General features: G+C 35.8%; 1 protein-coding gene across 2 annotated transcripts in view; it reads left to right on the top strand.

Annotated features, from left to right (window-relative positions):
* Trpm (transient receptor potential cation channel, subfamily M) overlaps nt 1-26,531 on the top strand; it is a 343,617-nt gene that overhangs the window by 207,050 nt on the left and 110,036 nt on the right. For both annotated transcript variants that reach the window (XM_089247633.1, XM_089247634.1), the window contains exon 5: nt 3,150-3,277. In XM_089247633.1, the coding sequence (XP_089103759.1) occupies nt 3,150-3,277 (128 nt within the window). The remainder of the gene's footprint in view (nt 1-3,149; nt 3,278-26,531) is intronic.

The following is a 26,531-nucleotide window of genomic DNA, read 5'->3' as shown; positions in this document are numbered from 1 at the left end:
CAAAGTAAACGTTCGGAAAGTGATTGTTGAGGCCCAAAAACCATTGTTGTTCGACGGTTTTTCGCCCAATTTGGGCATTTGCCCTGCTCTGAGGAACTTTTAAAGTAGCCTATCGTTTAAGTTGGGTCTCATTTAGTATATATGGAAAATTTAGCGACGATCGATCTAAAATTACAGATTTGTGTAGAGAACATACACACACAGAAAATCAATTTTATATATATAGATAAATAAATAACAAAGAAATCTAATGTTTCTTTTATGTCTGAAGATACTTGCGGTCCTGTGGCTATTTCGCCGGATACTAACGGTATTCTTTGCGGTATTTCTTCGGATTCTGCGCACGATATCCATTCTGAACTTTCTGTCATTTCTTCGGAATCACTGTCGCTTTTTTACATTCACTTTATAAATTTATATTACCTTGATTTTCTGACTTACACCTATTACTTCATCGCTATCTTCATCACCGCTTTCCTCCTTTCTATCGTCAAGTAGTCTATGCATAGACGTAATTCCGTTCTCCATCAGCGAAAAATCGAATTCATCTTCACTTGAACTGATTCCTTCATCGTATTCCATGCTTATTGGGGTCCGTAACTACTTTGAAAATGATATTCCTATTGCCACGACTGTCGATTTGGAACTAACTCGAAGACGCATATATAACAATGAATCTAAAAAAACGTATTTAAGATGAAAGATTGGCAGTTGTTTTATACGCACGTATTGTTTCATACACTCATGGAGCGATATTGGCCAAACCAAACCTAAATAAATATCGTTACCGCTCAAATTATCGCGTCGGTGTTGCTCAGACCGAGTGTTGATTGAGAGTCACCTCTCGAGTTACCGCATTTAAATCAGGGTTGGCCGAGAGTCACCTCTCGAGTGCAAAGGGTTAATATATTTTATCCATTTTTTTAAAACATTATGTACAAACGCTCTCTCTCTCTCTCGATGTGCGTCAATGTGGAGGAAACTCGCGACTGGGAGATTTACATATTCTATTTTCCCGATAAGATTTCAACGTTGCATCGCCTCTAGGTTTGAATAAGATCAACGAGTGCGATGTTGATTTATTTTTTACGCGGTTGGAAGCTCCTACAATGTTCTTTCCGATGGGTTTCAGCAGCCAAGCTTGTCGATTTAGGTTTGAAAAAAAAAAATCACGTAATATTCCAGTTATGTGGAATCAATATCTGTAAGCAATGAGTTTCTCGTAAAATATTTTGGAATCCTCAGCATCCTATTGACAAAAGGGGTCCCACGACATTCTATACATTTTAATCTCCAATAGTTCCTTCTCAACCGCTAGACGGGATATTGGAATCTCAGATGTTTATGGAAATTAGTTGACGTTTTGGTGTTGGTTTAGGTTTTCATTGGTGACTTTTATATGGTTTGTGTTTATTGTTTCTAGAAGCATTTCATTTTGCATCAGCTGAGGCATTGTTGGAGGTATAATTTCAATCTGATTCACACATTCATCATCAATGCCTCATTAATTTTCTTCCTGGGATTTTCTCATCACCACTGCTTGGACTGAAATGGATTTTTTTCGCCAAAATGGATCTTTGCCAACTTCTGAAAAGTTTTCTGTTTGGTGAAACTGCATCTTTTTGCCAATGTTACAGCAATCATAAGCACGTTGATATTTCTGATTCTCACAAGAAGCAATTTATCGGACAAAATGACAAAAATACTTGACAACAATAGCTGAGACGCCTTCTGACCGATATCTGCATATAAGAATGAAGGTAAGAAAAGTCTCACGAATGGGAATTACACAATATTAAATGCACAAAAAGGCTATCATAAGAATTTTGGCCTTCTAAAACCAATTGTGACAACGTTGGTACTACAGCCGAATCCCGTTATAACGAACTCCAAGAGACCGGAGAAATCACTTCGTTATAAAAGGAATTTCAGGTTTTTGCATTGTTCCTATGTGAACTTATCTGAGGAGGATAAGACGTGTTCGTTAAAACGAGATTTTTGTTATAACGGTATTCGTTAAAACGGGAATCAACTGTATTATACGGTGAATGTGTTCTGAAATATATGGGAGAGTCAGTGGAGAACCCCGTTTCTTCTTTCTAGGTATATCCGTTCGTATCTCCGTTGCTTAGATAGATAATGGAAAAAGCTTCGGTTTACAATAAAAACATAATAATTCAGGAAAGTCGAAGAATTTTTTAGCTTTCGGTTTGTGCTTTCTTCAGATATGGGAGCAGAAAGAGCGCGCAGGGCCACAGGCCCCGTCTATTTTTCTAGCGTTAAAAATATCGTTATAGAGGGAATTATCGTAGTAAAAATGATATCGTTGTATCGAAAGGAGTTGTGTGCTGAAGGGCATTACACTAAAAGCAATTCGAAACAATAATCGGAAAAAAAATATCGTTGTAGATTGATTTATCGTTATACCGAGTATCATTGTAGCGATGTTTCACTGTATACAAGTGCTCATGCGGCCTTTATCTCATCGACCGTCCATCGTAGAGGTATAGGTTTCAGTTTAAAAAATGCTCCAAATGGGTTTAGGAATCACCCTGTATAAGTTTTGAGAGTCAAAATACGGTGTGTAACAAAGTAAAACGTCTAGACTTTCATACGGTCCCGCGCCCGTCCTCTAACTTCCAATTAGATCTCACGAGACACAGGGAAACAACTCAACTTTCTAATAGGAATCTAGAGGGCAGCGGGAGAGTATAAAAATTTTGAGTTTTTTTTATTTTGTGACGCACTGTGTTTTCACTCTCAAAACTGGTGCAGGATAATTTTCGAACGCCTTTCGAGCATTTTTTAAGTTGAAACTGTACCTATACGACTGACGGTTTATGAGATACGGTAAAGGCCGCGTTAGCACTTACGGGACACCCTGTATAATCCATATGCCTCGATTTTGATTATTATAGCTGTATTTCATCGATGAAGATACTATAAATAACCAGTATCTTCAATGTAGTTACCAAATTTTTGATGAAATTGACAATGATCCGTGTAGAAAATTAACCAACATTCATGTGTACCCGTTTGTGTTGATGATTTTAAAATTTTACTTCACTCATCATGTATTCATTTTCGGAGTTTATGAATTTGTGATTATATGTGATTGATGCGCACGTTTTTTTTCTTCTTACGCCTAGGTGTCATGCGCCATGTTGGTGAGGCTCTAGTAAATGAAAGAACACCTAGGTTGAGAAGTCGAGTGCTGGCGATTGGTATAGCTCCGTGGGGTATCATTGCTAATCGCTCTGATCTCATCGGCAAAAACGTAAGTCTCCCATTTTCGCGTGAATGTGATCGTAACATTAGGAATGTTTGAAAAATTCACCCAATTCGTACTTGCGAATCATTACATATGTACCCAATAATTTTTCACTAGTTTATTTATTTCAATCTAAGCTATATACAGGTTGCCCACTCTCACCGTTGTGTGATGGCTATTCAATTTTCAACTGATTCAATTTTCTTACATTCATTACTGAACCATCAACTTATTTCTTTTACCATGCATGATACCATGGTGATTACCAAGTGTGATAATTATGTTGTTCGGGTGGATATTATTATGATAGTGGTAGGAACTGAGAGTCACCCAGGCTCTGTCACACTAGGTGATGTAAGAACATTGCTTGAACAAAAAATATAAATACTATTCTAGTAAATCTTCTAACTAGCATGGGTGGCTCTTTATCAGGTTCTGGGGCTGTGGCTCCGATATCCTCAGAGAGCTGCTCCAAGAAGCAGGACCAGTCAACGTATTTCGCTGTTTGAATCCTCCCGTTTCAGGATGCACTCAAGCCAAGGTATTTGAGGTGATCTCTGCTAAGTTCCCAGAGAGTAGGGCTCTCTGAAATGGAAGACTGTTATTTTGTGGCAGCATACTCCGTAGTGAAGAGGCGTTTCAATTGCCGAGCGTGTACATTTATCACTGGGGATTGATTTGTACCTATGAACGTTGGCCGGAAACGGACCATGGGCCCGTTATAAACATTATAATCTCGTGGGATATCATTTTGGATTAAAATCACGGAAGCCGTCGTCGAAATTGGTTTGGCTCTGCCATGAAGCTTGGCTAGAAGAGACCTCGGTAACGGGGCGCTTCTGAGCGTAATATTCGGTAAGGTATTTGAATTCACATATCGGAGAAAAGTTATGAAAGAACAGCAAAAACACTAACGGACAACGTTACTTTCCCCTTATTCATGCTGTCCTTTCCCGTATTTTCCATGATTTTTGAATTCAAAAATATCTTAATGAATATTGCACTTAGAACCTTGGAATATTTTTTGTTGGCTTCAGAAGAGACAGGGTGACAACTTTACAATTGGGACAGAGGGGAACGTATAAAAATTTAGATTTTTGTTTTTGTTACGCACTGTATTTTCACTCTCAAAACTGATACAGGGTGATTTTTAAAAGCCTTTTGCTCATTTTTGAAATTGAAACTGTACCTCTACGACGTTGATGAGATGAAGGTCGCATTAGCACATACAGGAAACCCTGTATAGTACAGAGTACATTTTTTTTCGAGTTACGGGCAGAAATATTACTCATTTTTTCACGATTCTCTGATCAAATTTTGTGCCATTCAAAAAAAAAAAAGTTTTAATCAGTGGTTATATAGACATTTCCTGCTCTTTCCCACATCTTATTTATGTGACACATGAAATTTACTAATATAGCACGCGTATGGCCCATACCAACCGTTGTCAACCTGGGATAATATACAGGGTGATTATAATTGAAGTTCCCGAGGACTGTAAGAAGTTTTTCCTCAAAAACTGCTTTTCCGAATACAGCCAAATTCTAGGATATCTTAATGAGATCATGAGAGAGAGATTTATGAAATTTAAAACAAAGTTCAATATTCGACCGCCAGGTGAAAAGTGGCTCTTTTTTATTGAATTTTACATTTTTCTTTTGGTTATTTTTTTTTCCATGGTCCAGATAGCGTATATACCAAGTTATGATGGTATACGTCTTCTTGAACGGGCGCTACTTAGGTCTGAGTAGTTTCAGACCAATGTAGCACCCGTCGGTATACTGGAACTACTCACACTTATATAGCGTCCGTTCTAGAGGACGTTTTCCTTTGAAACTTGCTATATATGCTATATGCACCATGGGAAAATGTAAGCAATAAACAGTGTCATTTTTTCACCTGGCAGTCGAAAATTGAACTGTATTTCTCTCTCTTTCTCAACTTCAAGTGCCGCACTCTGATGAGAGGCCCAAAGTTCATATTCACCCTATTTCTAACTCAAAACTTACATAATCCTTGAAGTCAGGGCTTAACTCCCTGAGGTCGAAAGAAAAAAATATTATACAATGAGAAAAGCGACCCACACATATGTGGCACCAGGGTCTGGACAGGTTAAAGAGCGAATAAGTGAGCACGTGTTTGAGTGAATGAACCACTTTAGAGAGAGAATGAGTGCGTGAGTGAGCAAATGAATATTCACAACACGTGAGTGAGCGAATGAATATTCACACTACGTGAATCATTAAGCGAATGAATATTCGCACTACGTGAATCATTAAGCGAATGAATATTCACACTACGTGAATCATTAAGCGAATGAATATTCACACTACGTGAATCATTAAGCGAATGAATATGCACAAGTGAATGATTGAGCGAATGAATGATGCACACGTGAATGATTGAGCGAATGAATGATGCACACGTGAATGATTGAGCTGTTAAGTATATGAGCGAGCGAATGAGCACGTGAGATACGCCCGTCTTAAGAGCATCATGGATCCCCGGGCACAGTGATTTTACAGGGGACCCTACTTAGCTAAAATGCCTGCCTACCAGTTTTCATACTTGCTGTTGAAAATGTTACCAAATTCTTATTTTCACTTGAGGCTTTCAGGCCTTGCCCGGGTGAGCGCAGCTGCGTTAAAACTGCACAGCTAGGTAGTTCACACTTCCGTGCTAGTCTCACGTGAACAGTGAATTATGTATAGATAAACACTAATTCACAACAGTGAATAAATGTATAGATAAACTCTCACCTTGAAAATAGTAGTTCTTAATTAACACAAATTTCTCAACCAGTCCGATTTCCAATGCCATACCGCATTACCTACATTTATCCCGTTACATATAACACCAGTACATCGGGCGTCATGAAACTAATTAATACCGAACCCGACTGACAACTAACATAGATTACTCCCGTGTGTGTGTTAAACCAAATTCTCTCTCAACTAATTAATTCCATCTTCTAAATGAATCGCCCTGACTTTATGGATGTCAGATTCACTCAAATTATTGTGTATCTCCGTACGAGAGAATTTATTCGAATAAATCTCCGGAAAAATATTTGTTTTTATCCTGTTCGGCTTGGTTGAGTTCATTTCGAGACGTGATTAATTTGATTCTCCGAAACTTTTCGGTCTGAACTTTCTTGCAGCGCTCATTAGAAAGCGCCTCTCACCGGCCGTGTACAGTGATACCTCGGCTAACGGAGATGATTCGTTCGATTGAACACGTTCGTTAGCCGAAACGGTATTTCCCATAGGGTTTCTATTGAAAAAATCGTTTGATTCGTTCCAGCTTCTGCCCAAAATTTAAAAAATTGGTTTTTCAAACTCGAAGGGACACTAAAAAAACGGCACAAACCGACAGAAAGCTGAAATAAAATGTTTCAAAATTGGATAAATGAGAATATACAAGATGAGGGATATTGAAGAGCTTTTTACTTTACAGTGTGTACGCATCGGGCCGCCGTTGTGATGGTCGAGTGGTGATAGTGACGAACTCGCATCGCAGGGACCCGGGTTCAAACCTCCACCGTCGTCACAGTGGTGGTCGGCTGATGTTGGTTTTCTGTGGTTTCCACCCTCGAGGCACGAATGCGGTCCGATCTCCCTGTTAAAAAATTTCGCTACAAGCCCCGTTTACATGTTCAATATTGGGGGGGGGGGTAGCTTTGATGATTATTACCTGCAGAGTAACTTTTTTTTCATGGGGGGAGAAAAAAAAGGTGGGACAGAGATCCATCGAGAGTCCCATCTTTGTTGCAAAATAATGGTGGGTGGCTTCGACCTCCTCAATCACAGCCCTTCGTGCCGCGAAAACTACTGTAAGCTCCTTCGTCAGTCATCTTGAGCCAACCACCCGTTCAACCCACGTAACCAGTGACGACTTCCGAAAAGAAGAGGGGAGGGGGAATAGCGGCACAAACTAAACGCCATGTAAACTGGTTGTAGCGAAAATCCCTGTTACGGGTAACTTCCCGGGATATTTTCTTGCACGTGTAAACGGGGCTTAAGACAGCAAAACGCGAATTAACCTTCGTTTGTTTTTTCGATGTTTATCTCTTTTCTGCATCAGAATCTTCCAACATGAATACGTTGCGCATAAATAGAGGCAATTTCCTTTCGTTTATGCTTGTTTTACTAATGCGCCAAATTGACCCGTATCGGTGGGGATAGGTATACCACATAGAGAACTTCAAAATTAGAAGGCTCTCAAGAAGACGAATATCGATATGTGCCCATCTTGCTGACTGAATAAAAGTCAGTACAAGTGGGCAGAAAAAAAGTATCTAAACGGTTTCTATAATTTCACTCATGAAGTTCAAAATGGGTCAAAATGACCCGCCCGGTAAACCTTTTGTTAAACAAGGCAGAAAAATCACGGCAGAAAAAAAACTCGTTAACCGAAAAATTCGTAATCCGATGCACTCGTTAGCCGAGGTATAAATGTACGTACATTCCTTAATATATTTGTGTCTTGTCTCGAATGCGACCGAATTTAGAAACAGCCTCGAAATTTGGGTAAAGGATTTGTCATAATCAGTTATAGGATCTTTAAAGTGTCTTAGAAAGCATTAACGGGTGCATTAGGCTCTCATTATTGGATGTTAGTCCTCCTTGGAATTCAAAAGACGCTAAGATGGAACATCACAGAAATTGTGTCTTTTAACGAAAGCGTGAAAACGACATCCATTTTCTCTTTGTATATTTAGAGCCTAAATCCAAACACGCCATACTCCATTTTGATGGACGTCTCATGAATATTAAAATTTTTGCTACTCATTATTTCTCTACGTCAGTTCGTTTCCCGCTAACGCAGAAGTAAACGGAAGAGCGCTTTGATCACGCTACAGTTTTGTGAATTCATCTGCCGTGGAATTCGACGTGGTGATCGATCGAATGGGAAACTAATTTCACGTTAAAAACGAGGATTTTATTCACGGATATTCGTAATTCGAGCAATTTATTCGGACCTCAATCGGAATACGGACGAGAAATAATAAAGGACATACTTCATTTCTGTATGGACATGAATTTGAAAAGCTGATATAGGCGAGACTAATAAGTGAAATTGTGACTGGCTGGCTGTGATGTGATTCTGTGCATCCTGTGTTATGTCTTTGTATCATATTATCACATTTTCGATGGATTAATGATATTTATAGACCGTTTTCAAGAGAAAACCGTTGTAGTCGTTTAACCGGAACATGCAGGGCGGTTATTAATGAACTGACACTATTGAAACGTATGTAACTCCCATCCTGATATGGATATTTTGACAAAACTTAGCATATATGATATATGGACAACGGAGGAAAGGAAAGATCCAATAAAAAATAATTAAATTTTTGACAACCAGGTGAAAAAGTGGCGCTTTTTTTTTATCACACCTATATTTTTCCCATGGTCCGCATAACGTATATACCAAGTTTCACTGACGCCACTCAGACACTAGTCCGACCTAAATAGCGCCCGTGGCGGTGGGCGTATATCATTGAAACACTTGGTAGAGGCTATATACTTATTTGGACCATTGGGAAAAATATAACTGCAATAACAAAGCGCCACTTTTTCACCCGATGCTCAAAAAGTGAACTATTTTTGTTAGTAAATCTTTCTTTTTGCCACATGTCCCATATACCACAAGTTTTAGCAAAATCCCTCCATCAGAATGAGCGCTATACACGACTGAGTACCGACGGTTTATTTATATCCACCCTGTATTACTTTCAAGAGCACATTGAAGCCTAGAAGTCATTGCGAACTATCACGTCTAACAAACGCAAGTCCGTCTTTGGTCTTTCCTTACTTTAGAACCATGTGGGGCGTGGGGGGCATCGCCCCCCCCCCCAGAGTCAAAGGTGGAGTCGACTGATCTAATGTATATAGTATATATGAATTGCCATCATCAACATCGTGTCCCCCATCCCCCGACAAACCAGTCACGGCCCAGGCTCTGTCCCTCCAGGGATATAAGCCTTTTACCCTTGGGGGTTGGGTCGCGCTGGGGAGTATTTTTTTTTTTTTTTTGCCGGAAGCCAACGCCGGCGAATCGCGGTAGATTACTTTTTAGAAGTTTCAGCCGACGCCGCTAACGAAGGCCAGGTCGGTATCCTCCGCCTCGAACCCCGAGTTCCACGCTCTCTCGTGCCGCCCATCTCGGCCCCGTCGTCGGACATTAGAGACCGTCTCCTCGGACGCGCCCGCCGTCGACCCACCCTAGGATCGATCCACCCAGTTCGGCGGTGTCTCTGCGACGGTCCATCTGCGCCCGCCCGCTCTTAGCGGCCCACGGCGGCCCTGCATCATGAACTCTCTCTTTTGCGTAGGTTCGGGACTCGGTCACCGTGTGCAAGCATCCCCCAGCCCCCAGCAATAATGGCCGTGGCCCTCCAGACTTACAATTCTATCTCCACCTATGTTTAGAACAGGGAGTTCTCTTAATCTCTTGTTTATCACGAGCCCTTGCGAGAATAGAATAAGGCCACGGACGAATTTTTTGACAGAAAAGTCAGCATATTATTATGCAAAATCAATAAATTGATCGCTTTCCTCATTAAAGCTCGCGCACTTGTAAAATATATCCAGCTACCCAAAGGGTTCCATGGATCCCTGGTCAAGAACAATTGCTATATTCAGAGGTCTTGTAAAAGATTCGTAGATTCTGATCCGTATGAGAAAAGTCTGAGCACAGAAGAAATATGACATATACGAAGAAATAAACTTTTCGTATTTTTGCTAATTGCGTACCTTAACACCATGTCTATAATTTACATGAAAAGTCATACGTAATTTCAATCATGATTTAGCACAACACAAACAAATCCTACTAGAATGCATGTACTCTCAGAATTAAGAATCAGTGATGTTTTCTTGTTCCTATGTATCACTTCGGAAAAACGTATTTTCCTCGACGGAATCGGTTTTTAAAGGGTTTATAACTTCACAGACTGAATCCTCGATAGCAATACTATTACTGAGTCCGTCCTGACAGCAGCTTTATACCATCCGCGATAATGTTCAAATGTTTTTTGAGTGTTTCCCGATTCTTTGAGGTCTCCTCTTTCCTCAAGAATTGACAGAATGAATATGACCATTCAAACCAAATCATCATTGATTTGCCACCTTTCATTGACCGAAGACAGTCCTTGGCTCTCCATTAAAGTCATGACAGTAAGTGTTCTAGCTATCATGGCCATTCGATTTCCAATTTTTCCCACTCGCTCAATATCACTTTTCAGCCATTTGTATCCATGAGTCATGACTTTTCTCGCCCCCACTCAATCTAATACCCTGTGACGTTGTTTTATACATGGTGTGCATATCATTTCTTTTTCAGTTTAATGTAATTGCAATCCATAACGCGTCTACGGACTTCATGTTTTGGCATATTTGGCCACACATCATTTTTCGCTTTGTACAATGACATGTTTTGAGTTGACACCATTTTCTGGACCAGCCTATCTGTCCGAATACATGTTGCAAATGAACTTTCATGTCTCGGTTTTCCATCAAAACCGTTCTTTTTGATAAGAAATCGATATACATCATGGTTCGATCGGTTGAGATCAGAACATTAGAAATCTGTCCAAAACTTCCGATTTGTATTTCAATATTCTAGAAATCTCCTCTCTCGTGAATTGCTATAAGTTCGGCATTTTTATTCACTTGCAAAAATATTCCCTCTGCTTTATTTCCACTCTGAAAACACGGTATTTTGCGGTATATGCGACACAACACGCATTCTTTAAAATTTACATAAAGTGCTTAAACTTTTCCGAGATAGTGATTTCCCCATCAAAATAAGGAATAATAAATCATTTCAAGTAATTGCCAAAATGAGCAAGGTTCAATTAAATATATTTAATTCATTCGATTTGGATTGCACTTCAATTACGTTCCTCTGAATACCATTCAAAACTTGCGTTTTTGATTTCATTGGAATTTTCATCTTGTGAATAAACTTTTCAGACGGACTATATATAGGACAATACAGTACAGTGGAACTTCTCTTAACGAGCAATTCGCATAACGAGTAAAAATTTTGACCAAATTTTGATTCCATTAATGAGCGATGCTTCGCATTACGAGCAAAAATTAACTTCGCTTATTTATTTTCCCGTTGTCGCAACTGAGCTGATGGTTTTTTGCTTTCATCCACACACGTGTTGTGAAATTGTGGTAACACTCTCCCCTACAGTCTCCGGTCAGCGTGCCTAACTCGAAAACATGAACTCCCGTATGAATGTCACTGTTTACGATATGAAACTAGATGTGCCATCGTAACCCCGCGTGTGTGCGCTTAAAGCATTTTTTAATTGTGCTTGGCGAAACTGTGGGCTGATTGTATTATTGAACGTGATTTTGAGGGGTTAGCGCAAGAATGAGGGGAGACTAATCGTGGGACTGGAGATTTCATGAGACCCTCATTCAAGAAATAGTCGAAGACATGGTCATATCCACAGGCGAACTGATGAATCTGCATTTCGCGCTTCAGCAAGAGCTTATACACGGGATCTCGTCTGAGGAAGACGAAGACAGAAATGAGGAGCCCCTCACTTCAAATGCGTTGAATGTGGAATTCTGTGCAAAACTTTGTAGAAGAAAGCCAACCTAAATAAATCCGTAGCAGTGCGAGCAATGAATCTGTCCCTAAAAAATATCTGTCAAAAATCTGTCAATAAATCCAAGTGCGATTTTTCATTTCCGAATTAACCAAAAAAAAAAAGGCAAAAGCAAGTGCTTTTTAAAGTCACATAAAAAGAATACAGAAGAATTGAGTCCTTAAGTCACCCTAAACTATAGTTTTCCAACTTTTTTCGTCCCGTCACCCCCTTCAGAATTTTTTTGCTTCCATCGCCCCCAACGCAATCTAACCCATAGGATCCTCTGTTATACCCGTAGCTTCTATCGCCCCCTAGAACATTCCATCGTCCCCCCAGGGGGCGTTAACGCCCACGTTGGGAATCACTGCCATAAACGATAGTCTTCCGTCCTCTGGTCGTTTAGAGTAAGTTAATTTGCAAACATTATCGTTATTGTATGTTTATTTATGGCATTATCATATTTATTCTATTATTTTGCATTATTGAATGAATGACGTTGTTATTAGTAATTTTCATGTGAATGAATAATTGTGGAACGAATTATTGAAGTTTCCATTATTTGCTATGAAGAAGTTTCATTCGAATAATGAGCAATTCGGATAACAAGCACGTTGGCGGAACGGATTAAGCTCGTTAACCTAAGTTTCACAGCACATGCATGCTAAAAGACTAGGAAAAAGAAAATCGATATGGTTTTATCTGTACATATAAAATAATATGTCCTGACTGACAGATTGATTCATCATTTGCCGAGCCGAAACCACTGAAGCTATATTTGGGAAATTTGTCAGTAATTAAATTTCCTGACGTAAAAACTTACTAAGAAAAGATTTTGTGACATTCGACGCCTAGGGAGGATTTAAAGAAAAAGAAATCTCGCCGAGTAGAAACTTCTAGAGCTACCGTATATACTCGTGTATAAGCCGACCCCCCCCCCCCCCACTTCAGGACCACCAAAACCGCAATAAATTGAAAACCCGTGTATAAGCCGACCCCAAAAAATCCGTGCATTTTAGAGAAAAAAAATTCTTATATTTTCATGGAAAATGAATAGATTGCGGAAATTTACAATAGAAAATGATTCAAACTTTTTAATCCGTTTCTTCTGAGTCTCCAAACTCATCGTAATTCACCAGATCCCCACAGGGTGCGGCATTTTCCTTTTTATCCTCATCTGGGCTGTCATTGCTATTGTCATTTTCAAACAGGATAACATCTTCAGTTTCGTCCATCGCATTGCTGATGCAACACTTGTTGAAGGATCAGCGGAAACAGAATTCCACGTCTCATGCACCCATTGGCACACTAGGCCAATGTCAGGTTTCTTCAAGGCATCACTGTTTGTAGTTTCTTGATCATCGGAACTCATCCATTCGATCCACAAATTCCTCAAATAGTCTTTGAGAGGCTTGTTGATGCTCACATCTAAAGGCTGTGTAAACGACGTTAGCCCACCTGAAATCAAAGCCAATGATGTTTTCGATTTCTTTGCCTTAGCTTTGACATTATCGGTTCTGTGGGGTTTGAACGTATCCCATACCAATAATGCGGGGGTCGATATTTTCTCATCAAAAACTGACCCGAGTATAAGCCGACCCCCCAACTTGAGGAACGAATTTTTCCACAAAAAAACTCGGCTTATACACGAGTATATACGGTAAATACATTAAATTTGGAAAGTAGTTTTATTTCATAACGTAAAGACTAACTAAGAAGATTTTTTTTTTAAAAAAATTCGACCCCTAATAAGGGGGGGTTCAAAGTTTCCACAAAGAAATCACGTCCAGCCGAAACCGCTGAAGCTATAAGCTATAAGTGAATTTGGTCAGCATTTTTATTTTATAATGTAGACCCCCTCCCCCTCCCCCTAAGAAGGGATTTTTCACATTTCAGCCTCTAAGGGGTGGGGATTATAAGGTGTTTCAAATGTTATTATGGGTGAGGAAATCATGACTGAGCCGAAACCGCTGAAGCTATAAATATGAAATTTGGTCAGTATTCTATTTTATGATGTAGATAACCTCTAAGAAGGGGGATTTCTGATAACTCATCCCTCGTGGGCGGTCACGAGCCCTTAAAATGTTATATGGCGGAATCATCGCCGAGTAATTTTCAGATTACCACATCCAGACGAGCGAAGTCGCGGGTAGAAGCTAGTATGCTAATATTTCTGAAGAAACCATATACGGAGAGAAGAAGAATCAACATAAGACATGTTGATTTATGAACTAGAAAGATTTATGCGATTGTTTTCCTTGAAGACGTCTCCATCTCTTTCTTACAGTCTGCTAGACTTGAAATTTTATCACTTCATTTCATCCAGAATGATGTGCTGTAGAATAAAACAGACGAAAACCCCCCACACACACACTACACCACTAAATATAATAATAAAACCACATAAAATATATCCATCAGGATGATATCACTCAGACGAAAATGATTTAACCATAAAAACACCAAAATAAAGAGAGAAAAAACAAACTCACTCCTAACAACCTGAAGTTTCTACATGTACACCAGGTGGCGTAAAATAAAGCAAAGGGGGAAAAAAAGCCGGAATAATCAAGACGAAGGATGATGGAAAACAAACATTAATATAAGAACGTCAGAGAAAAGAGACCAGAAATGAATAACGAGAGGTAATTCATTTTACTTACGTATGATAAATCGAAAGGTAAAGGAGTCGTTGGAATTTAATACGAAAATACGAGAGCTCCAGATGCGTGATAAGATATGGATATTAATATGAAAAAATGAGGGGAAAAATAATTGAAAATCTACGAAAATTCTAGAGTGGAATAAATTTTTTTTATCTCGTAAGGATTCCGTGATATTTTTTATCAAGTTCAATTTCTCTTCAGTTTGTACGCATTTCTTCTACATCTGTATTAATATTATCTAATTTCTTATACTTTTATATTTGATAAACTTAATTAATATTTGTGTTAAGTAAATATACATTCTCAAATTTTAATGAGTTTTAAACCCTTCGGGAAGTAATTTGAGTTTATGAATGTTTTTCCTCTCTACACGGGAGAGAATTTTCCATGCGTGTTGTAAATGTAAAGAGATTATGTATATGTTTCGTGTCTGTGATTATGATTATGTTATAGTCTGTGGTTTCTTCTATTTTATTTTTTATTATTCTTTCTGATACTGTTAAAGTAAATTTATTAATCAGGTATCGTGTATCTAGGCTCATTAATTCACGTTAAGAAACAATTTTCTTAATTTTTCGAACAGCATTAGAATGATATGTATGTTTTCCATCGTGTTGTTAGAAATACGATATTAAGAATTAGCAATTCGTTTCTATTCAAAAAAGGGTGAAATGCTTTTAAAAAAAAGGATTAGAAGGATTAGAATCATATTATTTCACAGCAAAAAACCACATCTGTTGTAGTATATTAGTTACTTTTTTGTTCGTTACTCATGGGAAACCGTCTTTTAATAGTACCATATTCAATATACGAAGTGGGCAAAAAGTCCGTAGAAACTTTAAAAGTTCATAAAAACCGGGAAAAATAACCCAAATGAAAAACGGTTTGCAGGGTTAGCATCGGTAGGTCACGGGAATTTTTTTAAGACAGGGAAAAACCCATAAAAAACTGCCGATAGGTGGCGCTGACGTACACAAGTCAAGGAAAGATACGCAAATAACGAACAGAATGCCTCCAAATCGTTTATTACAGCAGTGTGTTCCACATGACCGCCACCACAGGGGATAACACATTGCAGGCGAGTTACAAATCTAGCAACGGCAGAGTGCAGCAACTCCACATAGACGGTTTACAACGATGAACTGATTGTGGATTAGAGGCTCAAGTTCTTATAACCATCTCATTTGCATATTTCCACCGAAGTCGCTCGTACCAGTCTCAATTATGGGCTGTTTTGTGTATTATTCTTTTTTCCTGTCTTAGAAAAATTCTTGTGACCTAGCGATGCTAACCCTGCGAACCGTTTTTTATTTCGGTTATTTTTCCGGTTTCTATTCATTTTTAAAGTTTCTACGGACTTTTTCCTACCATTTTTAGTATATTCGTATTTTCAGTAGGTGCTCAACGCTCATCACTTTATCTCAACATGGTTATTTGTGTGAACAATGAGTAATTACAAAATTTGGAGCCGATTCGTATCAATGATATTCGCTAGAGATCCAATACACACCTATGGAGCTGGAGGTTATAATGAAATTCAAAATCAAATTTTTTGTAGGTGATTTTATTAGTAGTAAAAATGTAACGAAACGATGAGTAACTCCGCTGATTATACAAAGCGCAATTCACTGGATACCCCAGTGAAAATAAATTTGGGAAAGAAAATTCGCATTCCTTTTCAAGAAACCGAAACACCATTTTCCGGACGAGTGCTCTACCATTAAGCTACAGAGGCGAGACATTTTCTTCCCTTAGAACAATATGTTCTTTAAGCTAAACGGGACTGCGCAATAAATAGCCTTTTCCCTCAGCAACAGCTCGTAATAAAGTTGGAAAGTCTGAAAAATACGGAAAAATGTATAACCTTTCTTCTCATCACTAAACCAATTAACTATTTTTACCTGTACATGATACATGCACTATCACATATTTTGCGATAAAAATTAAATTAAAATAAGTGCGAAGAAGATAAAAGCATTCATAACATTATCAGTCTTGTAATGTTGTCTTCCTTGACACGAATCAACATGTGCGAAGAAAACTAACATTACCATTCGAATTCACCGTCCTGGACAATGGTTACGTTCAATTTATGTATTAATTACTTCACGATTTGTCATATACGAGAATGTCATTAAGCATGATCTTAGATGAACATGATAAATTCTTTGTTTATGACAATAATTAATTAAGTTTTGCAAAAACAAGGGGAAAACAGAAATAGATAAAAACAACACAAATCATATCCACATGACTGCCACTATCAATACGCAACCGTTATATGTGTAAGATATAGCATGTACTAACGGGACGAAGAATTTTCACGACATCCCCGTAACAATGATGTAAATGTGATAACCACAAGTGTCCTCCGGCTCATCTAGCGGGGGTGCTAGTACGGATGGTTTCATAATGACCATTACATGTGTAGATTTTATTTTATACGCATTCATTTTTTTTATTTTTAATGAATATAACCAGCCAGAGCGAGTCAACAAAAACAACAAGACCGAAGCTAATCCTTACCTAAGGCTCTCTCCAAACAATCCCACAATTAAACTAATCCTACATTGTCACCAAACTAGGTTTAGAGCGAGACGACTCGACCTGGCAGCTATATATATGTATATAAATGTGTGTATATGTGTATTTCTCTTTCCTCTATTCAAGTTATTCATGCATTCCATGTCCATAACACACGTGCCTACTCATATTGTCGTATTCGTGTTGCTCACCGAGTAATGTGCTAAGCGAGATGGCGCGGGTGATCCCCTAATTGTATATATCCCCCCACAAAATATTTCTATTTTCTATATTTTCATCAAATCCATCGGAGCGTGCGAACTCAACCCAATAAAACTGATGCTGGCTTCTAGTCCGCAAGTTACCAAACCCATTTGCTCACCAATAAGGTGTTAAGCGCGAGATGAGACTAGCTCCGATGGGTATTTTATATTTCAAAATAAGATTCTCATTTCGTTTTTTTGTATCCTGTGTACATAATATGGCAAGTGTAAGATACAAGATGAGATGGCATGTGGCCTGTCCAATACTTTTATAATATACCTCCATCCTAATATCTGTGGTGTTTGGTCAGAACATGATATCTCCAAAAAATGGCTTTTGAATCTAGTAGTAAGTCTTGCTGACCATAACTAATTAGAAGTGAGATAAATGCACAAATACGTGTATACGGCTAAAAAACATGCTGATGTATGATATTTTCATTTGTATCTGTGCGTATGTTTTATTTTTGATTTTTAAATGACAATGAAAATGCTTATATCTCCAAAATGTGATTTTGGAGTTACCATGTTCTGACCACCACAGATATGCATACATTCATCCGTCTTAATGAAGCCCCGAAACTTTTATCCGACTCCGAACCCCATCTCCTCGTCTGTAATCACCATAAAATTTGTTAATCGCGACAGTATCTAGTTGTCCGGGGAAAATATACTGTAAAAAAATTTTATGTTATGGTTTTTTTTCTTTTCTTTCTGTTTTTACACAAAATAAACTGTTCCGGACTCTGCCACTAAGCTGGGCTGGAAGAGATCTCGGCAACGGGATAAGTCCAGTGGCAAAGTCCTGGCGTTCATTCATTCACGCCATGTTGTTTTAACTAGCATTAATTTATGTTCAATTAAACCATTCGTTATTGCACGCATTTTGATTTCACTAAAGACGTAAAAGAAAAACAAAACTTTTTCATGGCACCACAAAAAGATTATCAAATGTTTTTTTTTTTTGTAAAGCACAATTTTTTTTTCAATATCGATCATCCAACAGAAGATCCTAATATTTTAAGAATACTTGATTGTAGGATGGCACAAAAGATGAGGAACTAATAATATTGCAAACTAGACTTCACATTTTATTGCTGAGTTTTTCGATTAGCTTTTCACAATTTTCATAAAGTACGCCCAGGGATGTCACAACATTATCATACGCCCACATACAAAGCGATTTTTCTGAGAGAGGCACTACTTACCTAGCTAAAAATTCCTACCTACCTACTTGCATATTTACTCTTGAAAATCGGAACCAGATCTAATTGTCACTTGACACCCTGGTGCCAGAAGTGTCCATGCAGTAAACCAAGTTCTAAAGAATAAGGACATGATGTTTGTGGGTCATTAACTGTGTAGTTTGATCTATAGAATAAAAGAAATGCTATCAGGTGTAAATTACAAACTTGAGAATGTATCTAAAAGAAAAAATACCCAATATAACGGTGATTCATCAGAAATAAGATATCTACTGGCAGGGCCGCAACTGGATACTTGGTTAGCCGGGGCAACCACTCATTTAGGCATCCCCCCCCCATCATAATGCTGAAGGATAGGTTGAATTTGCGCCCCATTTTGTGATGCACCCGGAGCACCAGACCCATATGCCCCCCACTACTTGCGGCCCTGCCTATTGGTAATATTATGGCCATTCTAAGATTCAATGGTTTCTCCTTGGAGTGTTGTTACAGCCTTTATCTCATCAACTGTTCGTCGTAGTGGTATGGTTCCAATTTTAAAAATTCTCAAAATGTGACCAGAAATCACCCTGTACGAGTTTTGAAGATGAAAGTACAGTGTACGCAAAATAAAAAATGCAAATTTTTATACGATCCCTTCCCCTCCCCCCGTCCTCCAACTTCCAATTGGACAGTTGTTGCTCTTTCTCTTCTGAGCCCAAGAAACAGATTACATGTTTTTAACTGCATTATTTTCTGAGATATTTAAATTCAAAAATCGGAGATAGGTTCGAGATTAAGAGAATTTCCCGGCGCTCTAAAATTTTTTTTATGTAGTTGCTCCCTGACTTACAAACTTTTTGAGTTACGAACATAAATCTTGAAGGGGAATTTTTTTCCAGAAAAGAACGCATTTTTTATTTCATTCATTTTTTCATCATTTCAGTCAGGAACACATTAATAGTCCGGATCGTAATCAAACACGATCCGTTGAGAGGGAATGACATTTAAATTAATTTTACAAAATTCATAAATTATTAATAATAATTATTGTGATCCACCTGCTGACACTTCATTTGTCTCTCGAACAATATTGAACAGACATAAATTTCTGTCATACTTTTAAAGCGCTTCATCATCTCTTTATTGTAATACGTTGCAATTCGATATCTTTGAGAATTTTTCGAATTCTTTATTGCTGTTTTGTTTGATTAATGTAAATTAATAGAAGTAAAGGAATCAAGTAATGGAATCCCATGACTCCCACAATTGTGGGGCTACCAGGCAGGGTCGTCGTAATAGCATCATAGGCCCCCGAGCCAAGATATTTTTTTGTAGGTCTCACCTAAAACATTCTCGAAAAATTCAACTCGTTTTTCTGAGGCACCTCTTATCTTGAGGCCCTTTGGGCACTACCCGAGATGGGGAGGCATGCGTTAAGACGGCACTGCCAAGGTTCGCACTAGGCATCCTCCTTTTTCAGTTTTGAATCTGGTAACCCTATCAGAAGACCACATAACCCGTATTTTCACTTATTTGTTCGATCATCCATATTGTTCAAATTAATGAGATATAATTTCAGAATCAATGAAAGAAATAATTCCAGCATTAATAAAAGAAATAATTCCAGCATTAATAAAAGAAATAATTTCATCATTAATGTAAGAGATAATTCCAGCATTAATAAAAGAAATAATTCCAGCATTAATAAAAGAAATAATTCCAGCATTAATAAAAGAAATAATTCCAGCATTAATAAAAGAAATAATTTCATCATTAATGTAAGAGATAATTTCAGCATTAATGAAAGAGATAATTTCAGCATTAATGAAAGAGATAATAATAAAATTAATGTAAGATAATTCCAGAATAAAGGGAAGAGAGAATTCCAGAATAAAGGGAAGAGATAATTCCAGAATAAAGGGAAGAGAGAATTGCAGAATAAAGGGAAGAGAGAATTCCAAAATTAATGAAAGAGACAATTCCAGAATTAATGAGATATAATTTCAGAATCAATGAGATATAATTTAAGAATCAATGAGATATAATTTAAGAATAAATGTAAGAAATAATTCCGGCATTAATAAAAGAAATAATTTCATCATTAATGTAAGAGATAATTCCAGCATTAATAAAAGAAATAATTCCAGCATTAATGTAAGAGATAATTTCAGCATTAATGAAAGAGATAATTTCAGCATTAATGAAAGAGATAATAATAAAATTAATGTAAGATAATTCCAGAATAAAGGGAAGAGAGAATTCCAGAATAAAGGGAAGAGATAATTCCAGAATAAAGGGAAGAGAGAATTGCAGAATAAAGGGAAGAGAGAATTCCAAAATTAATGAAAGAGACAATTCCAGAATTAATGAGATATAATTTCAGAATCAATGAGATATAATTTAAGAATCAATGAGATATAATTTAAGAATAAATGTAAGAAATAATTCCAGCATTAATAAAAGAAATAATTCCAGCATTAATAAAAGAAATAATTCCAGCATTAATAAAAGAAATAATTCCAGCATTAATAAAAGAAATAATTTCATCATTAATGTAAGAGATAATTTCAGCATTAATGAAAGAGATAATTTCAGCATTAATGAAATTAAATTAAATAATTAAATAATTATCGTGATCCACCTGCTGACACTTCATTTGTCTCTCGAACAATATTGAACAGACATAAATTTCTGTCATACTTTTAAAGCGCTTCATCATCTCTTTATTGTAATACGTTGCAATTCGATATCTTTGAGAATTTTTCGAATTCTTTATTGCTGTTTTGTTTGATTAATGTAAATTAATAGAAGTAAAGGAATCAAGTAATGGAATCCCATGACTCCCACAATTGTGGGGCTACCAGGCAGGGTCGTCGTAATAGCATCATAGGCCCCCGAGCCAAGATATTTTTTTGTAGGTCTCACCTAAAACATTCTCGAAAAATTCAACTCGTTTTTCTGAGGCACCTCTTATCTTGAGGCCCTTTGGGCACTACCCGAGATGGGGAGGCATGCGTTAAGACGGCACTGCCAAGGTTCGCACTAGGCATCCTCCTTTTTCAGTTTTGAATCTGGTAACCCTATCAGAAGACCACATAACCCGTATTTTCACTTATTTGTTCGATCATCCATATTGTTCAAATTTTTTTTGTGGAAAGGAATGATTATTTTTTCTACATAAAAAAAATCGATTATTGCAAATGTACGAATTTTGTTACCGAAATTTTCGTCTCAAAAAATTTTTATGCTAAAAAATAACAAACTCTCTCTCTATCTTTTCAACATCGCATGAGTTGCCTGAAATTTCGATATTAGATGGCAGCTCCAACAGTATATACTGAAAAGAGTATGACGTCCGCGGCTTCCGCCTTGGCAGTGCTGAGACAATACCTTCTAAAGCAGAGCTTGCTCTAGAAGGTGTTGGCTGAGAACGGTGTTCCCCCGACATCTTTCGTGGGAACATCACGTGACTCTGTGAAAACAAACACAATCCCCCGTTATTTTCTTATGGCATAAATGGCAGTTTAAAAGAATAAATGAAAAAATAATTTCAGCATCGATGAGATAACTCCAAAATTAATGAAAGAAAATATTTTAGAATTAATGTAAGAGATAATTTAAGCATTAATGAAAGAGGTAATAATAAAGTTAATGAAAGATAATTCCAGAATAAAGGGAATAGATAATTCCAAAATTAATGAAAGAGACAGTTCCAGAATTAATGAGATATAATTTCAGACTCAATGAGATATAATTTTAAAATCAATGAGATATAATTTCAGAATCAATGAGATATAATTTCAGAATCAATAAGATATAATTTAAGAATCAATAAAATATAATTTAAGAATCAATGAAAGAAATAATTCCAGCATTAATAAAAGAAATAATTCCAGCATTAATAAAAGAAATAATTTCATCATTAATAAAAGAGATAATAATAAAATTAATGTAAGATAATTCCAGAATAAAGGGAAGAGATAATTCCAGAATAAAGGGAAGAGATAATTCCAGAATAAAGGGAAGAGATAATTCCAGAATAAAGGGAAGAGAGAATTCCAAAATTAATGAAAGAGACAATTCCAAAATTAATGAAAGAGACAATTCCAGAATTAATGAGATATAATTTCAGAATCAATGAGATATAATTTAAGAATCAATGAGATATAATTTAAGAATCAATGAAAGAAATAATTCCAGCATTAATAAAAGAAATAATTTCACCATTAATGAAAGAGATAATAATAAAATTAATGTAAGATAATTCCAGAATAAAGGGAAGAGATAATTCCAGAATAAAGGGAAGAGATAATTCCAGAATAAAGGGAAGAGATAATTCCAGAATAAAGGGAAGAGATAATTCCAGAATAAAGGGAAGAGAGAATTCCAAAATTAATGAAAGGGACAATTCCAAAATTAATGAAAGGGACAATTCCAAAATTAATGAGATATAATTTCAGAATCAATGAGATATAATTTAAGAATCAATGAAAGAAATAATTCCAGCATTAATAAAAGAAATAATTCCAGCATTAATAAAAGAAATAATTCCAGCATTAATAAAAGAAATAATTTCACCATTAATGAAAGAGATAATAATAAAATTAATGTAAGATAATTCCAGAATAAAGGGAAGAGATAATTCCAGAATAAAGGGAAGAGATAATTCCAGAATAAAGGGAAGAGAGAATTCCAAAATTAATGAAAGAGACAATTCCAGAATTAATGAGATATAATTTCAGAATCAATGAGATATAATTTAAGAATCAATGAAAGAAATAATTCCAGCATTAATAAAAGAAATAATTCCAGCATTAATAAAAGAAATAATTCCAGCATTAATAAAAGAAATAATTCCAGCATTAATAAAAGAAATAATTCCAGCATTAATAAAAGAAATAATAATAAAATTAATGTAAGATAATTCCAGAATAAAGGGAAGAGATAATTCCAGAATAAAGGGAAGAGAGAATTCCAGAATAAAGGGAAGAGAGAATTCCAGAATAAAGGGAAGAGATAATTCCAGAATAAAGGGAAGAGAGAATTCCAAAATTAATGAAAGAGACAATTCCAGAATTAATGAGATATAATTTCAGAATCAATGAGATATAATTTCAGAATCAATGAGATATAATTTAAGAATCAATGAAAGAAATAATTCCAGCATTAATAAAAGAAATAATTCCAGCATTAATAAAAGAAATAATTCCAGCATTAATAAAAGAAATAATTCCAGCATTAATAAAAGAAATAATTCCAGCATTAATAAAAGAAATAATTCCAGCATTAATAAAAGAAATAATTTCATCATTAATGAAAGAGATAATAATAAAATTAATGTAAGATAATTCCAGAATAAAGGGAAGAGATAATTCCAGAATAAAGGGAAGAGATAATTCCAGAATAAAGGGAAGAGAGAATTCCAGAATAAAGGGAAGAGAGAATTCCAGAATAAAGGGAAGAGATAATTCCAGAATAAAGGGAAGAGAGAATTCCAAAATTAATGAAAGAGACAATTCCAGAATTAATGAGATATAATTTCAGAATCAATGAGATATAATTTAAGAATCAATGTAAGAAATAATTCCAGCATTAATAAAAGAAATAATTCCAGCATTAATAAAAGAAATAATTTCATCATTAATGAAAGAGATAATAATAAAATTAATGTAAGATAATTCCAGAATAAAGGGAAGAGATAATTCCAGAATAAAGGGAAGAGATAATTCCAGAATAAAGGGAAGAGAGAATTCCAGAATAAAGGGAAGAGAGAATTCCAGAATAAAGGGAAGAGAGAATTCCAGAATAAAGGGAAGAGAGAATTCCAGAATAAAGGGAAGAGATAATTCCAAAATTAATGAAAGAGACAATTCCAGAATTAATGAGATATAATTTCAGAATCAATGAGATATAATTTAAGAATCAATGAAAGAAATAATTCCAGCATTAATAAAAGAAATAATTCCAGCATTAATAAAAGAAATAATTCCAGCATTAATAAAAGAAATAATTTCATCATTAATGAAAGAGATAATAATAAAATTAATGTAAGATAATTCCAGAATAAAGGGAAGAGATAATTCCAGAATAAAGGGAAGAGATAATTCCAGAATAAAGGGAAGAGAGAATTCCAAAATTAATGAAAGAGACAATTCCAAAATTAATGAAAGAGACAATTCCAGAATTAATGAGATATAATTTCAGAATCAATGAGATATAATTTCAGAATCAATGAGATATAATTTCAGAATCAATGAGATATAATTTAAGAATCAATGAAAGAAATAATTCCAGCATTAATAAAAGAAATAATTTCACCATTAATGAAAGAGATAATAATAAAATTAATGTAAGATAATTCCAGAATAAAGGGAAGAGATAATTCCAGAATAAAGGGAAGAGATAATTCCAGAATAAAGGGAAGAGATAATTCCAGAATAAAGGGAAGAGATAATTCCAGAATAAAGGGAAGAGAGAATTCCAAAATTAATGAAAGGGACAATTCCAAAATTAATGAAAGGGACAATTCCAGAATTAATGAGATATAATTTCAGAATCAATGAGATATAATTTAAGAATCAATGAAAGAAATAATTCCAGCATTAATAAAAGAAATAATTCCAGCATTAATAAAAGAAATAATTCCAGCATTAATAAAAGAAATAATTCCAGCATTAATAAAAGAAATAATTCCAGCATTAATAAAAGAAATAATTTCATCATTAATGAAAGAGATAATAATAAAATTAATGTAAGATAATTCCAGAATAAAGGGAAGAGATAATTCCAGAATAAAGGGAAGAGATAATTCCAGAATAAAGGGAAGAGAGAATTCCAGAATAAAGGGAAGAGAGAATTCCAGAATAAAGGGAAGAGAGAATTCCAGAATAAAGGGAAGAGATAATTCCAGAATAAAGGGAAGAAAGAATTCCAAAATTAATGAAAGAGACAATTCCAGAATTAATGAGATATAATTTCAGAATCAATGAGATATAATTTAAGAATCAATGAAACAAATAATTCCAGCATTAATAAAAGAAATAATTCCAGCATTCATAAAAGAAATAATTCCAGCATTAATAAAAGAAATAATTCCAGCATTAATAAAAGAAATAATTTCACCATTAATGAAAGAGATAATAATAAAATTAATGTAAGATAATTCCAGAATAAAGGGAAGAGATAATTCCAGAATAAAGGGAAGAGAGAATTCCAGAATAAAGGGAAGAGAGAATTCCAGAATAAAGGGAAGAGAGAATTCCAGAATTAATGAGATATAATTTCAGAATCAATGAAAGAAATAATTCCAGCATTAATAAAAGAAATAATTCCAGCATTAATAAAAGAAATAATTCCAGCATTAATAAAAGAAATAATTTCATCATTAATGTAAGAGATAATTTCAGCATTAATGAAAGAGATAATTTCAGCATTAATGAAATTAAATTAAATAATTAAATAATTATCGTGATCCACCTGCTGACACTTCATTTGTCTCTCGAACAATATTGAACAGACATAAATTTCTGTCATACTTTTAAAGCGCTTCATCATCTCTTTATTGTAATACGTTGCAATTCGATATCTTTGAGAATTTTTCGAATTCTTTATTGCTGTTTTGTTTGATTAATGTAAATTAATAGAAGTAAAGGAATCAAGTAATGGAATCCCATGACTCCCACAATTGTGGGGCTACCAGGCAGGGTCGTCGTAATAGCATCATAGGCCCCCGAGCCAAGATATTTTTTTGTAGGTCTCACCTAAAACATTCTCGAAAAATTCAACTCGTTTTTCTGAGGCACCTCTTATCTTGAGGCCCTTTGGGCACTACCCGAGATGGGGAGGCATGCGTTAAGACGGCACTGCCAAGGTTCGCACTAGGCATCCTCCTTTTTCAGTTTTGAATCTGGTAACCCTATCAGAAGACCACATAACCCGTATTTTCACTTATTTGTTCGATCATCCATATTGTTCAAATTAATGAGATATAATTTCAGAATCAATGAAAGA

Source organism: Pholcus phalangioides, unplaced genomic scaffold (assembly GCF_987345545.1).
Source record: "Pholcus phalangioides strain wild (caught in Gottingen) unplaced genomic scaffold, Ppha-v1.0 ptg000018l_1, whole genome shotgun sequence".
Classification (NCBI taxonomy): Eukaryota; Metazoa; Arthropoda; class Arachnida; order Araneae; family Pholcidae; genus Pholcus; species Pholcus phalangioides.
Note: the sequence above shows the minus strand (reverse complement) of the source record. Positions and strands in the feature narration are given on the sequence as shown.